General features: G+C 49.5%; 1 protein-coding gene across 8 annotated transcripts in view; it reads right to left on the reverse strand.

Moving 5' to 3' along the window:
* LOC143767997 (uncharacterized) overlaps window positions 1-15,090 on the reverse strand; it is a 74,070-nt gene that overhangs the window by 30,653 nt on the left and 28,327 nt on the right. For 5 of the 8 annotated variants that reach the window (XM_077256607.1, XM_077256605.1, XM_077256603.1 and 2 more), the window contains exons 6-11: window positions 12,965-13,114; window positions 12,659-12,835; window positions 10,907-11,030; window positions 10,726-10,823; window positions 10,437-10,527; window positions 6,908-6,961 (exon numbers count right to left, since the gene is read on the reverse strand). In XM_077256607.1, the coding sequence (XP_077112722.1) occupies window positions 6,908-6,961; window positions 10,437-10,527; window positions 10,726-10,823; window positions 10,907-11,030; window positions 12,659-12,835; window positions 12,965-13,114 (694 nt within the window). The remainder of the gene's footprint in view (window positions 1-6,907; window positions 6,962-10,436; window positions 10,528-10,725; window positions 10,824-10,906; window positions 11,031-12,658; window positions 12,836-12,964; window positions 13,115-15,090) is intronic. The other 3 variants (XM_077256610.1, XM_077256606.1, XM_077256604.1) reach the window with 1 other exon arrangement.

Raw genomic sequence — 15,090 nt, forward strand, 5'->3', positions numbered from 1 at the left:
CCGCAGGGGGCTGGAGCCTGCCAATATTTACTGTGGGAATTACAAAGGTGGGGGAGGACAGAAGGGGTATATCTTGTCTCCTCTGCCCAGGGGCGCAGCCTGTGGGCTGATGCATTAGGCTAGGTTCACATTGCGTTAGGGCAATTCGTTAAGCACATAGCGCTAGCGGATTGCGCTAACTCAATGTTTCTTTAGGGTTCGCGTTCATCGTTCCCGCTAGCGCAGATCCCCGATCTGCGCTAGTGAGGACCGGACCTCGGACGCACTTCGGACGCTGCAAGCAGCGTCCGAGGTCCGTCACAAAAGAACGGCACATCGCTAGCGCGTGCCGAAAATGGCATGCGCTACAGAGACAAATCACATTGCTGTCAATGGGTGCGCTAACGGACCCGTTGCACGGCGTTAATTGCGACAATTTCGCCGTGCAACGCAGTCCATTAGCGTTAACCGATTAACGCAATGTGAACCTAGCCTTAGGGACATATATCTCACATGGAACCTATTATATATATAAATAACTGCATAACATATTCTGGGTGCTGGGGGGTTCTGTAACATGGCTCCCCCTTTCAGCGACGCGATCGGCATACACAGTCTGATCCTTAACTGATCGGTTTGGGGATGACCGAAGTTTATGGGGTTGGTACAAGTTCCGTTTGTCGACTTAGTCCATCAGCGTTACCGTTTTGTTTGCCTGGTCTCTAGTGGATGGTGAAGTCCATAGGTTGTAGGGCTAAACTCCACTGCAGTAATCTGGCGTTGTGTTCGGAGACCCGATTAAGCCAGACTAGGGGATTATGGTCCGTTAGGAGGGAAAACTGTGGTCAATACAAATATGGTTGTAACTTTTTGAGTGCCCATACTACTGCCAGGCACTCCTTCTCGATGGCCGCATAGCTTACTTCACGGGGCAGTAGTTTCCGACTTAGGTAAGCTACCGGTTGTTCTTGGCCGTCCGGCACAACTTGGCTCAGTACTGCCCCCAATCCAAACATAGAAGCGTCTTTGTGAACAAGGAAACGTTTAGTTGGATCGGGTGCGGCCAATACAGGGGTATTGGTGAGGGCGTCCTTTAGCTGGCGGAAGGCTTCCTCACACTCTGGGGTCCAGGTTACCTGGCGGGGTTGGTTCTTACGGGTCAGATCAGTGTGGGGCTTGGCTACGCTGCTGTAATTGGGGACGAATTTCCTGTAATACCCCGCTGTCCCTAGAAACGCCATGACCTGGGTTTTAGTGCGTGGGGTGGGCCATTTGGCTATGGCCTCAATCTTGGCTGGTTCTGGTCACTGTTTCCCACTTCCCACCCAATGTCCTAAATACTGAACCTCCGCTTTGCCCACGTGACACTTGTTTGGGTTCAGGGTGATTCCGGCCTTGTGGATCCTGTCTAATACTGTCTCTAGGTGATTTAGATGCTCTTCCCATGTCGCGCTATAGATGGCGATGTCATCCAGGTAGGCACACGCATAGTCCTGGAGACCATCCAGAAGCCGGTCAGCCAGCCTCTAGAAGGTCTCAGGGGCATTCTTCATCCCGAATGGCATAACTCGAAACTGAAATAAGCCGAACGGGGTGACAAATGCAGACTTGGGAATAGCGTCAGGACTAAAGGTACCTTCACACTAAACGATATCGCTAGCGATCCGTGACGTTGCAGCGTCCTGGCTAGCGATATCGTTTAGTTTGACACGCAGCAGCGATCAGGATCCTGCTGTGATGTCGCTGGTCGCTGAATAAAGTTCAGAACTTTATTTGGTCGTCAGACCGGCGTTTATCGTCAGGTTTGACACCAAAAGCTACGATACCAGCGATGTTTTACACTGGTAACCAGGGTAAATATCGGGTTACTAAGCGCAGGGCCGCACTTAGTAACCCGATGTTTACCCTGGTTACCAGTGTAAAATGTAAAAAAAACAAACAGTACATACTCACATTCGCGTCCCCCGCCATCCGCTTCCCACACTGACTGAGCGCCGTAAAGTGAAAGTGAAAGTACAGCACAGCGGTGACGTCACCGCTGTGCTCTGTACTGCCGGCGCGGAGACAGTGCAGGGAAGCTGAGGCCGGGGGACAGGCACCGGAATGTAAGTATGTACTGTTTGTTTTTTTTACATTTTACGCTGGCAACCAGGGTAAACATCGGGTTACTAAGCGCGGCCCTGCGCTTAGCAACCCGATGTTTACCCTGGTTACCCGGGGACCTCGGCATCATTGGTCGCTGGAGAGCGGTCTGTGTGACAGCTCTCCAGCGACCAAACAGCGACGCTGCAGCAATCGGCATCGTTGTCGCTATCGCTGCAGCGTCGCTTAATGTGAAGGTACCTTAAGGGGAATCTGCCAGTAGCCTTTGCATAGATCGATGGTGGTCAAATACTTTGCCCCCGCCAGCCGGTCTAACAGCTCATCCATGCGCGGCATGGGATACGCCTCAGTCACCGTTTTCTCATTGAGCCTGCGATAGTGCCCAAGAAGGATGGGACTACTCTGTTTTGTGTAGACTAACACTACGGGGGATGCCCAGGGACTATCTGATTCTTCAGTGACCCCTAAACGCAACATCTCTCGTATCTCTTGTCGCATCCCTTCTCGTACAGACTCAGGGACATGGAAGGGGGGTTGTCTCAGGGGGGTCTGATCCTGGGTCTCAACCTTGTGTTGTGCCAGATGAGTGTCACCCGGTCTCCCTGAAAACATCCTCTGCCTGCTGTCTCTCCCGGGGACCTAGGTCTTCACCCCAGTGTACCTGGTCCCATGTTTTAGACTGAGTCCTCTCCCCTAAGACATCAGGCAAGGGGAGTCCGGCTAAATCCTCTGCTTCAGGTGCACAGATGGCCACTACCTCTTCAGGGCGCTCCCGGTAGGGCATCAGCATGTTCACGTGGAACATGCGGATAACCCTGGGGTCGTCACAATCGACATTATAGGTGGTGTCGGCTATTTTCCCCACTACTTGGTAGGGCCCCTGCCATGCAGCTTGGAACTTGTTCTGCCTAGTGGGTTCTAACACCAGGACCTTCTGTCCTATCTCAAAGGGGCGTTCTCTGGCCCTCCGATCGTACCATACGTGCTGGCGCCATTGGGCCACCTGCAGGTTCCCACGTACAGCCTGGGTCAGCTCCTGTAGGCGGTCCCGGAAATCCAGCACATAGGGTACAATAGGTACCCCTTCTATGGTGCCCTCCCCTTCCCAGTGTTCTAGCACTAAGTCTAGGGGTCCCCTTACCCGTCTCCCGTATACCAGTTCGAACGGGGAGAACCCCGTGGATTCTTGGGGCACCTCCCGATAGGCAAACAGGAGGTGAGGCAAGAATTTCTTCCAGTCCCTGTAGGTCCTGGTAAAAGTCCCAATGAGTTGTCTTAACGTCCCGCTAAAGCGTTCACACAACCCATTGGTTTGCGGGTGGTATGGGGCGCTTCTAGTGGACTTTACGCCACACAGCTTCCACAGTTGGTTGGTCACCTTTGCTGTAAACTGGGTACCCTGGTCCGAGATAATCTCCCGGGGAAATCCAACCCGTGAGAAAACCTGGAGCAGGGCAGCCGCCACCGTCTCTGCCAGTATGTTAGGTAACGCAACCGCCTCTGGATACCGTGTGGCATAATCTACCACTGTCAATATATACCTTTTCCCTGATGGACTGGGTTTGGCTAACGGCCCTATCAGATCGACCGCTACTCGGCTAAATGGTTCCTCCACAATGGGGAAGAGGCGTAATTTGGCCTTGCATCGATCTCCCCTCTTGCCAATGCGCTGGCAACTGTCACAGGTCTGGCAGAACTGACAAACATCATAGGTTACCCCCGGCCAAAATAAGTTTTGTGTCAGACGATGCCTGGTGCGACTGAAGCCGAAGTGCCCGGCCAAGGATATGTCATGAGAGATTCGCAGTAACTCCTGCCTATACTTCTTGGGAACTATTAGCTGTCGTTTTATAGTGGGACTCGTCCCTGTGTGGTGCTGCTCTGTGGTCCGGTAGAGGAGACCCTGCTTCCATATAAACTGTTCCCCTTCCAGTACCCCTCTCCCCTCCTGTGCCTTCCCACGATATCCCTCCAATGAAGGATCCTCAAGTAACTCCCTCTTAAATTCATCTGGGGTGGCCCAAGAAATGTGTCTGGCTATGGGAATACGTGTAGGGCTGGGGTGTCTTACCTGGGCCTCCTCTGTGTGTGATTCCGCCTCCGCAGCTCGAGCTTGTCTCCGGGTGGTCACAGGATATGTCTCAGCCAGAGGGGCAACCGAGAAGGCAGACAACATGGGCCCCAAGTCATTTCCCAGCAAGACGTCTGCAGGCAAATCCTCCATCAAGCCGACCTCAACCAGGCCATCCCTGACTCCCCAGTTCAGGTGAATCCTGGCAGTGGGCAGTCGATGTATGGCTCCCCCTGCTACACGGACTGCCACTGTCCAGTCCGTCTTCTCTTGGTCCCGGACGAGATGAGGCTTCACAAGGGTCAAAGTTGCTCTGGAATCTCTTAGTCCCTGCATGCGTTTCCCATTAATCCACACAACCTGTCTATGCTGTTGTCGATTATCTGCCCGGGCTGCCTGCACGGGGTCTACTTCATGCAGCACTTCCTACATTTCTTCCACCCCTTAGTTAGTTGTAGCCCCCAATGCCGTGTCAGCTTCACCTTGGTAGCAGTGTACAGCGGCCCGGCTGAAGGTAGCTGTTCCTGCCTTTGGCCACTGGGTATGCTGAGTCCGTTTGGGACATTGTCTTTGCAGGTGGCCCAGCTGACGGCAGGTGTGGCATCGCGCCCCAGGGGAACTGTGGTAGGCCAGGTTTCTAGCTGGTCCTCCTACAATCTTCGATGGTTTGGGGCCCTCCAGGTCCATGAGCGGACCCTTAGTGACCATCTTTGATCCAGACAACTGAGGCCTCCTGGCGTCATGATGTTCATCGGCCAGACGAGCGGCTTCCTCAAGAGTCATTGGCCGCCTGTCCCGAAGCCATTCCTGTGTCTCGGGGGTTAGTCCATTAAAGAATCATTCTAACAAGAAGAGCTGGAGGACGTCCTCCTTAGTGGTTGCTTGGCTCCCTTGTACCCACTGTAGCAGTGACCGCCATAATTTACAGGCCCATTCAGCGCGGGTATCGGTTACTCGTCTTATAAGTCCGTGGAACTTTTGGCGGTATGCCTCTGGTGTCAGCGCATACCGGGCCAAGATCACTTCTTTGATCCGCTCATAGTCCATACAGTCCTCATCAGGTACCGTGCGATAGGCGTCCGCTGCCCGGCCGGTCAGATTGCTGGCCAGAATCTGAACCCGTTCCTCCGGCTTCACTTGATGAAGGGCACACTGCCGCTCAAAGTCCTGCAGAAATCCATCAATGTCTTCCTCCGCCTCCCCCAACTGTCGGAAGGTATTGTACTGGATCTTTTTGTGGCTTACTGTTGAAGGTACCTGGTCGGAGGCCAGACCTCCCCCTGCTCGCTGACTCTCCTCTCTCCGCTCTGCCATCTCCATATTGGCCAGCTCCACTTTGGTCCGCTCTGCCATCTCCATCTTGGTTAGCTCTTTCTGGTCCGCTCGGCCATTTTTTCCTTCAGATCAGTATGCACATCAGCCATCACCTCTCTTATGATCTCTACTGCAGGGTTTGGGCCATAGAACGCCAGATTGTTCTTTACCTCCCTCTGGAATTCAGTCTCCTCCACGTTCACATTGGGGCGTGCTGCATCGTGTTCCATGATGGCTGCTATCAAATCTGCTCTTGTTTTGTTGCTGGCGATTAACCCTCGGGCTTCCACCAGATATTTTAATGTAGTCCTCTTTAACTTCTGGTAGTTGTTTTCCATTCATTCCTTTCCTCCTGTAGAAGGGGTATCAGATCCCCCTGTCTGCCACCAGTGTAACGGGGTCTACGAAGCTGGGGTACCTCTTTCAGTACCACCCCGTGTTTCAAGAGGTCCACTTTGCTCTGGCTGGAGTCTGAATGAAGGACGCTGGCTGGAATTCCTTTATTACTTGAGAGCATATAAAAGCTGACTGCTTCTCCACGTATTTCCAGTCTCACAACACTTAATTCACAGAACACAGAATATATCACACAGATACAGAGGGCAGGCCCATTGAAACGCAGGCCAGACATACATTACAATAGCCGCAGGGGGGCCGGAGCCTGCCAATATTTACTGTGGGAATTACAAAGGTGGGGGAGGACAGAAGGGGAATATCTTGTCTCCTCTGCCCAGAGACGCAGCCTGTGGGCTGATGCATTAGGGACATATATCTCACATGGAACCTATTATATATATAAATAACTGCATAACATATTCTGGGTGCTGGGGGGTTCTGTAACAGCATCTCTCTAATTCAGTTCACCTTCTTATAGTTACATATGTGCATTAGCAGAGAAATACAGCGGCTGAAATATCAAAATAGATAATTATAATATGTGGCCAAGCATATACACATAGTGAATAGCATAGATTAAGAAGCCTGCAGCCAAATTCACATGGAGGAAATTAAACCCGATGTAGTGGGGGAGAGATAATGAACTGATATATGAACCGACCTGTTCCTGGACGTGGGTAAAGAAGACCCCAACGCGCGTTTCGCACCAATGGCCTCCTCGGGGGGCGTTAAGTCAGGGTAGAGACTGACCAGCTTAAATACCCAGTAATGTATAGAGTTCCGGCGGATGAAGCGGCGCAATGACCGGAAGCACAGGAGTCAGCGTCCTACGTCACACGTTCACGCCCACCGCTGACGCATCAGTAGAGCAGGCCTGAAAATGCCGACGTGCGCCGGACACGTATCCATGGCAAGCAAGCCATGCTGGCCAGGAGAAGCGCTCTCCGCCGGACGATGAAATATTGTAAGAAGGAAAAACTTTTTTTCGCCTGCAAGTAGATCTATCAGATATAGGACAACGAAACTAAAGTAAAGTGCACATACCTGAAAGAGTGAACAAGTGAAAAGTGAAAAGGCGTGAACCGTGCACTAAAGTGACTGGAAAAAAGGAAGAGAAAAAGCAAAACATGATAAATAAGTGAGCAAAGAAAGTAATGCACAATACGTTTCATTTAAAAAGTGCTTATATAGAAATATTTAAAGGCTTGAATGATGATGTGCAACCTGGCTTACGGAGCGGTTTATGACGTTTAAATAAACCGTATGGTCTGAATTATGTGAGAAAATCGTGGTTGAATCCCGGGCCAAGCGAGTATTCCCCTACCCGTTGATGAGTGCTATCTTACAACGGGCAGATATACTCTTCGTGTTGTCATTATCATGTTACCACCTTTGGCTTCCTTTTTTTTGTCTTTATTAATAAACAACGTCTTTTTGTACTATATACATTTATTGTTTTTTATTCATCTATACATTGGACCTCACAGTTCGTTTTTTTTTTCCTCTCCTTGTTACAGCTTCATTAAATAGTACACGCAAAACGCCAGTGTCAACGTCTACAGGCGACTCCGGGATGCTGGCCTTCAGGGCAGAGTGGCAAAGAAAAAGCCATATCTGAGACTGGCTTTGACATGACATTTTTTGATCGCTTTTTATTCCGATTTTTGTTAGGCAGAATGAACAAAAACCAGCAATTCCTGAATTTCTTTTGGGGGGGACGTTTATACCGTTCCGCTTTTGGTAAAATGGATAAAGCAGTTTTATTCTTCGGGTCAGTACGATTACAGCGATACCTCATTTATGTCATTTTTTTTTTTTATGTTTTGGCGCTTTTATACAATAAAAACTATTTTATAGATAAAATAATTATTTTTGCATCGCTTTATTCTGAGGGCTATAACTTTTTAATTTTTTCGCTGATGATGCTGTATGGCAGCTCACTTTTTGCAGGACAAGATGACGTTTTCAGTGGTACCATGGTTATTTATATCCGTCTTTTTGATCGCGTGTTATTCCACTTCTTGTTCGGCGGTATGATAAAGCATTGTTTTTTGCCTCGTTTTTTATCTATTTTTTTACGGTGTTCACTGAAGGCGTTAACTTGCGGGACAGTTTTATAGGTCGGGTCGTTACGGACGCAGCAATACTATATATGTGTACTTTTATTGTTTTTTTTTTATTTACATAAACAAATGTACCGTATTTTTCGGACTATAAGACCCACCGGACCATAAGACGCACCCCAAATTTTCAGAATAGAAATAAGGAAAAAAAAATGTTTCAAATGGGGGTATGTCTTACAGTCCGAATTCAGCCTACCAGTGAAGGGATCGGCACAGGTGGAGGAGTGGTCACAGGGGTCTTTCAGTGGTCCAGGCTGCTGCGTTGGCCTCCAGGAAATCCCATCCCAGGCTGGTGTGGTGCTCTGTGCTTGGGAAGGGGTGGAAGCTCTGTGCTCCGGGGTAGTGGCTGTGCTCCGGGGCAGGGGCTGGGCTCCGGGGAAGGGGCTGTGCTCTGGAATAGTGGCTGTGCTCCGGGGCAGGGACTGTGCTGCGGGCAGTGGATGTGCTGCGGGCCTGTGGCAGCGGCTCCCAGGGCTCCGTGGTGGCTCTGAAGGCATTTTGTCAAAGCCCGGAGGCCCCCCGCTCATCCGTTAATGGCATGTTGCGGTGGCCTCCGGAAACATGGGCGCCGGGAAAATAGCCGCCGGGCTGGCGCACGCTCAGATTCAGATCTTGTTGCCGAGATCTCGCCCCGAGATCTCGTTGACGAGATTTGAATCTGAGCGTGGCGGCGGCCATTTTCCCGACGCCCATGTTCCCGGAGGCCACCGCAACATGTCATTAACGGATGAGCGGGGGGCCTCCGGCCTTTAACGAAATGCCGTCATAGCCCCCACAGCCCCGCAGCACAGCCACTGCCCGCAGCACAGCCCCTGCCGCACCAGCATGGGAAGGGAGGCTGCATCGGGACCGCCGCTGCCACTGCCGCATGATTTGAATGTATACTGCGACTATAAGACGAACCCCCATTTTCCCCTAACATTTTTGGGGAAAAAAGTGCGTGTTGTAGTCCGAAAAATACGTTATTTATTGGAACAATATTATATATATATATATATATATATATATATATATATATATATATATATATATAATTTTTTTATTATTATTATTTAGGATTTTTTTTTTTTACACATGTAGATATTTTTTTTTTACTTTGACCCAGTGTAGGACATCATTGAACAGTATAGTGTCAGATCGCTGATCTGACACTTTGCAGAGCACTGACAGGCACTGCAGGGAGGCTTCCCGGTGCCTGCTCTCAGCAGGCACTTGCAAGCCACCTCCCTGCAGGACCTGGAAGGATCCCCACGGCCATTTTGGATCCGGGGCCTGCAGGGAGGAGGATGGAGGAGACACTCGGAGCAATGCGATCACCTCGTGTTGCTTCGAGGGTCTCAGGGAAGCACGCAGGGAGCCCCCTCCCTGCGCGATGCTTCCCTATGCCGACGGAAACCTGTGATCATGTTTGATCGCAGTGTGCCGGGGGTTAATGTGCCGAGGGCGGTCCGTGACCATTCCTGGCACATAGTGCCAGATGTCAGCTGTGATAGTCAGCTGACACCCGGCCGCACTCCCCTCATGAGCGTGGCTGATCGGTGATGACATACTATCCAGTCAGTGGTCATATGGGCCCATACCACCTCGACGGGATAGTACGTCTAATGTCAGAAAGGGGATAAGGAAATTATTATTTACTGCCCTCCATTCCCATATGCGTGAAATGCAATGAATAATCATTCCCTTTAGTAGGGAGCACACGTGAATGCCTGGCGGCTGCGGCTAACAGCATGTCCGTTATTAAAGGACAATGAGTACTCACTGCTCGCCACGCACATAGTCCCAGCGTGGGACCCATCTCCTGCAGGTGTGAATAAATGTATATTACAGCCACTAACCACGCACAGCTTAGAGATGTATCATGGGACATCCTGTTTGAAGTTACTCGGTTTATAGTGAAACTCTGTTGTTATTGTACAGAAATTCACACTTGGCCTCACTGCACATTTAATGTTGTCGATCATAAAAGTGAAGTTTGACCAGAAAGACTGGACCTGGTCTTGTAGGGACCATATGAGCACATTCAGCAGCACAGAAGGGGGAGAAGGTAGATTCATCCAATAAGATATCAGGGATCTAGGAAGCCAACAGCATCATTACCCTGCGCTTTCTCTTACAGGACCGTCATAATAATTTTCTTCAAGTGATTTTCTAACTTTTCAGCACATTCTACGTACGCTGTCAATTGGCTTTGTAGTTTAAAGATCTGGGCAGGTAACAGCGTATCCGAATCCCAGGGGGTAGGTGGATCCTCCAGGTTGTAAGTTCTATAGAAAAGGGCTTTCAATACCCAAAGCTATTTGAACAATTTTGGGTGGAGGAGAATGTTGTGGTCTAGAGGCAAAATGGTGATCATGGTAATACGGCCGGACTACACCACCGATAAAGCAGCCACAGCCGGTGACTGAGAAGAATCTGTGACTTCTCTGTATTTAGTGGTCACTACTCACCTGGGTAGTCATATGTAGGAATCTTCTCTTTACACCGCTTATCACCCCTCACATATGTCTCTGTAGTATTAATATTGGTCAGATCTTCACCCTGAAACAAATATTGTAAAGGTCACAGACAGATGGAGAAGTCACATCTATGATCAGCTCTAATCCTGCCATCTCCACCGTTCTCATTACACAAGTATAAAACATATAATACTGGAGGATAAAACAAGACTGAGCACAAGACCTTCACAGCCGTCTACACATCATAGGGGAGATCTCATGACTCCTTCTCTCCATCTACCTGATGATCCTGAGGAACATTGGGATCTTCTTGGTTACAGCCTTGTGGAAGAAGAGGACGGGGACATCTCTCTGGTGTTGTCCTCTTACTGGATAGATCTGGAGGAAACACATACAGGGACTGAATTCATTCTTTACATGCAGATAATTATAGGCTGTGTGTATTTAGTCCTGTCTATTACCTGGTGATGTGAGGGGCTGGGGAACCTCCATCATGACGTCCTTGTACAGATCTTTGTGTCCTTCTAAATACTCCCACTCCTCCATGGAGAAATAGACGGCGACATCCTGACACCTTATGGGAACCTGACACATACAATAATACTGTCATCCCCCGATCCCTTCACAGCATCTATAATATAATGCTAGGAGCTTCACTCTGTCCAAGGACTTTATAGACTGTGCAAGCACGACGCACCTGTGCAGTCTGGACCCCACAGAATGATGCATCCGGCATTAGTGTAGCTACAGGGGGGGACAAAGGGGGCCATCGCCCCGGGCCTGGAGCTCAGAGGGGGCCCACCCGGAGCTACGCTACTGTAACTGTATTGGTGTCCACAGCGCGCCCATACAGTTACATTCTGAGGCAAAGCAGGGAGAATCGATATCCCTGCTCTGCCACCCGGTCGCTATGGGCCCCTGAGCAGGCAGGCCCCTGGCCTGTCATCGCAGGGTCAGCTGTATCAGCATCTAGCTGATGAAGCTGACCGCATTGATGAGGGAAGGAGCGCTATGCTCCTTCTCCCATCATCCCCTGTCAGCGTCTGACGTCACCGAAGCTGACAATGACAAGGGGGCGTGATGACGTCACTGTCCGGCACCCACGGTCCGGAGATGAGAGGTAGCAGCGCAGGAACCAGTAAGAAGAGAGGTGAGTATTTATTGTTTTTCTTTATGGGGGCTGCCTTATATTACTGGGTCTACCTGTTGGGGGGTGCTGCCTTATACTGTAGTACAGAGTCTGCTTGTGGGGGGTGCTGCCTTATACTACAGAGTCTGCCTGTGGGGGGGTGCTGCCTTCTACTGCAGAGTCTGCCTGTGAGGGGGTGCTGCCTTCTACTGCAGAGTCTGCCTGTGGGGGGCTGCCTTATACTACAGAGTCTGCCTATGGGGGCTGCCTTATGCTATAGAGACAGAATGGGGGCGCAGAATGGGTACAGCACATGACAGAATGGGGGCGCAGGATGGGAGCAGCACATGACAGAATGGGGTTGCAGAATTGGAGTAGCACATACCAGGATGGGGGTCAGCACATACCAGAATTGGGAGCAGGGAGCAGCGCAAGAACCAGGAAGAGGAGAGGTGAGGATTTATTGTTTTTCTTTATGGGGCTGCCTTATATTACTACCCTTCTACCTGTTGGAGGGTGCTGCCTTCTACTACAGTCTGCCTGTGGGGGGGTGCTGCCTTATAATACAGGGTCTGCCTGTGGGGGGGTGCTGCCTTATACTGCAGAGTCTGCCTATGGGGGCTGCGTTATACTACAGAGTTTACCTATGGGGGCCGCCTTATGCTATAGAGACAGAATGGGGAGGAGAATGGGTGCAGAACATGACAGAATGAGGTTGCAGAATTGGAGTTGCACATACCAGGATGGAGTCAGCACATACCAGAATTGGGGCACAGGATGGGAGCACATGACAGGATGAGGGCAGAAGAAAGAGAGTAGCACTTGACAAATTGAAGGAGCACAAAACAGGATGAGGGCGCAGGATGGGGGCTGCACATTACAGGAAGGGGGTGCAGGATGGGGCTGCACATGACAGGAAGGGGGCGTAAGATGGTAGCAGCACATGACAAGATTAGGGCGCAGGATGGAAGCAGTACATACCAGGATGAAGACCATATATCAATATAAATGCTCGCCACCTGGGCGTAGAACGGGTACAATAGCTAGTTACTCTATAATGTCCCAGCATTCCCAGCAGTGTCACCTCTCTAATCAGCAGCTCAATCATCTTGTAGGTGAGTTCGAGGATCTTCTTGTCATTGATGTTCTCATGTATGAGGGGGTAAGGTGGAGGCCCTGTGATTGGGCTCAGGGGTCTTCCGCATCCCTCAGACACAGGGTCCTGACAGCGATCACTAGAGGTCTTCACTACTGTGTAATCCTGGTTATGGAGAGACACATGAATAAATCTCACTACTAACATTTCCAGAGTCCTCACCCCTCCAGTTCTGTCCATCTGTTATTCCCATAGATAAGAATGATGTAATGTGACGTCATCAGAATCTCTCACCTCTCCAGTAAGACGGAAGAGGATCTCTAGGGTGAGGTGTAATATCCTCTCCGCCATCTTGTCTCTGTCCATATCAATGATTGATGGGTAAATCAGGAACATTTTCTTTTGTAGAAGATCTTCACTGAGAGGATCCGATATTGTAGAGATCTGAATGAGAAGAAGATGAGATAATGTAACATCATAAAATCCTGTGTAATAATACAATTACTGGAGATAATAAGGGAAACATATGAGGAGATTTATTATTTTACAGTATTTAGTTTTCTTCTTTACATCTACTAATAAAACCTATATATTTAGGCCACAGACAATAAGCAGTTTCTTCCTCGGAGTCGGCAGCTGAATACGTTCCTCATAGACTCATCTTCCATAACATAGATGTACACCGCAGGGACGGCACAGGTGCAGGTATAACAAAATCCCCGGCAGTTTAACCACTTGTGCTGTCAAAAGCAAACAAAGCATGTAAGAACAGGGTGGGACTGGCCTGGGGGGATATCGGTAAAATCCCTAGTGGGCTCCTGATGAGAGAGTGAGACATCTCCATTCCCTGACAGCTCCTGCAGTGAGCATCGCGTCCTTCTTAGGCGTGTGGCGCTGGCAGCAGGATATCCTCTGAGGGTAGATCTATGGCTGCTTCACTCTCCGGCTCCTCTTCTCATGCTGTATACGATGTATTTAATATGGGAGACTTTGCAGACTTCTTGAAATTCATTGCCCTGGGGGCGGAGATTAGCGATGTTGGAGGCGGAGCTTACCATTTAGTTCCCACTACTCTAAGTGCAGGATGCATCATGGTGGAATGAAGACAGGATCGAATGAGGTAATTAAGCAATAATGGGACTTCATGTTTAGAACGTGTTTGTGCTGTGTTTATTCTGTACTGTATTTTTTTGTGTTAACTGCACTTGTTTCATGTGTGCTGCTTGTGTGCATGGTACTAGTGTGACGTGTGCGCATGGTGCTTGTGTGACGTGTGCGCATGGTCCTTGTGTGACGTGTGCGCATGGTGCTTGTGTGACGTGTGCGCATGGTGCTTGTGTGACGTGTGCGCATGGTGCTTGTGTGACGTGTGCGCATGGTGCTTGTGTGGTGTGTGTGCATGGTGCTGTGTGACGTGTGTTCAACAGACGGTGGCACTATGGATGCAGTCAACATACTGCGCGGGCACCCGGCCAAAAAAACCCTGGACGGGACCTGCATGTGCACAGTCATGTGGATGGATTCTGCCTCAGTGTAGGAGCGCTGTGATGAAGTAGGCCTGCGACGGGGACAAGGGGTCTCCTCTACATCTAGAGCAGTGTTTCCCAAACTCCAGTCATCGTGGTCCCCAACACATCATGTTTTTAGAATCTCCTTAGGATTTCACAGGGGACAGAACCTGCGGCCATTTCTGGTGCATTAATAATAGTTCCATCATCGGCGCAATACTAAGGGAATCCTGAAAACATGAGGTGTCGGGGGCGTGAGGACTGGAGTTTGGGAAACACTGCTCTAGAGGAAAGAAGGTTTCATCATAATCAAAATGCAGATTCTTTACTGTAAGAGCAGCGAGACTAAGAAACTCTCGGCCACATGATGTTGTAATGGTCGATTCACTACTAAAATTCATATGGGGGCCTGAATGTCGCTCCTGAAAAATATTATATTACAGGTTACGTGCACTAGATTCTATGATGTGTTGATCCAGGGAACTGGTCCGATTGCCGTATGTGTGGTCGGGAGAAATTTCTCCCCTAATATGGAGCTAGTAGTGTATGCCCCAGGGGTTTGCCTTCCTCTGGATCAACATCTTAGGCCGGAATCACACTAAATGTATGAAAAATCGGTCCGAGTTTCCCTGCCGAGAGTCGAAGGAGTGTAATCCGAGTGTAATGTGAGTACAATCTGATTTTCCCACCTAGCATCCGATTAGATTATAATGCGATATGAACATGAGCTTTTACATACAGCAATTCTCTATGTCATTTACACATCGTTTTCAAAGGAAATATTAATGAAACACACACACACACATATACAGTATATGTATGTATGTGTATATATACAGTGGGGCAAAAAAGTATTTAGTCAGTCAGCAATAGTGCAAGTTCCACCACTTAAAAAGATGAGAGGCGTCTGTA

Source organism: Ranitomeya variabilis, chromosome 4 (assembly GCF_051348905.1).
Source record: "Ranitomeya variabilis isolate aRanVar5 chromosome 4, aRanVar5.hap1, whole genome shotgun sequence".
NCBI classification, from domain to species: domain Eukaryota; kingdom Metazoa; phylum Chordata; class Amphibia; order Anura; family Dendrobatidae; genus Ranitomeya; species Ranitomeya variabilis.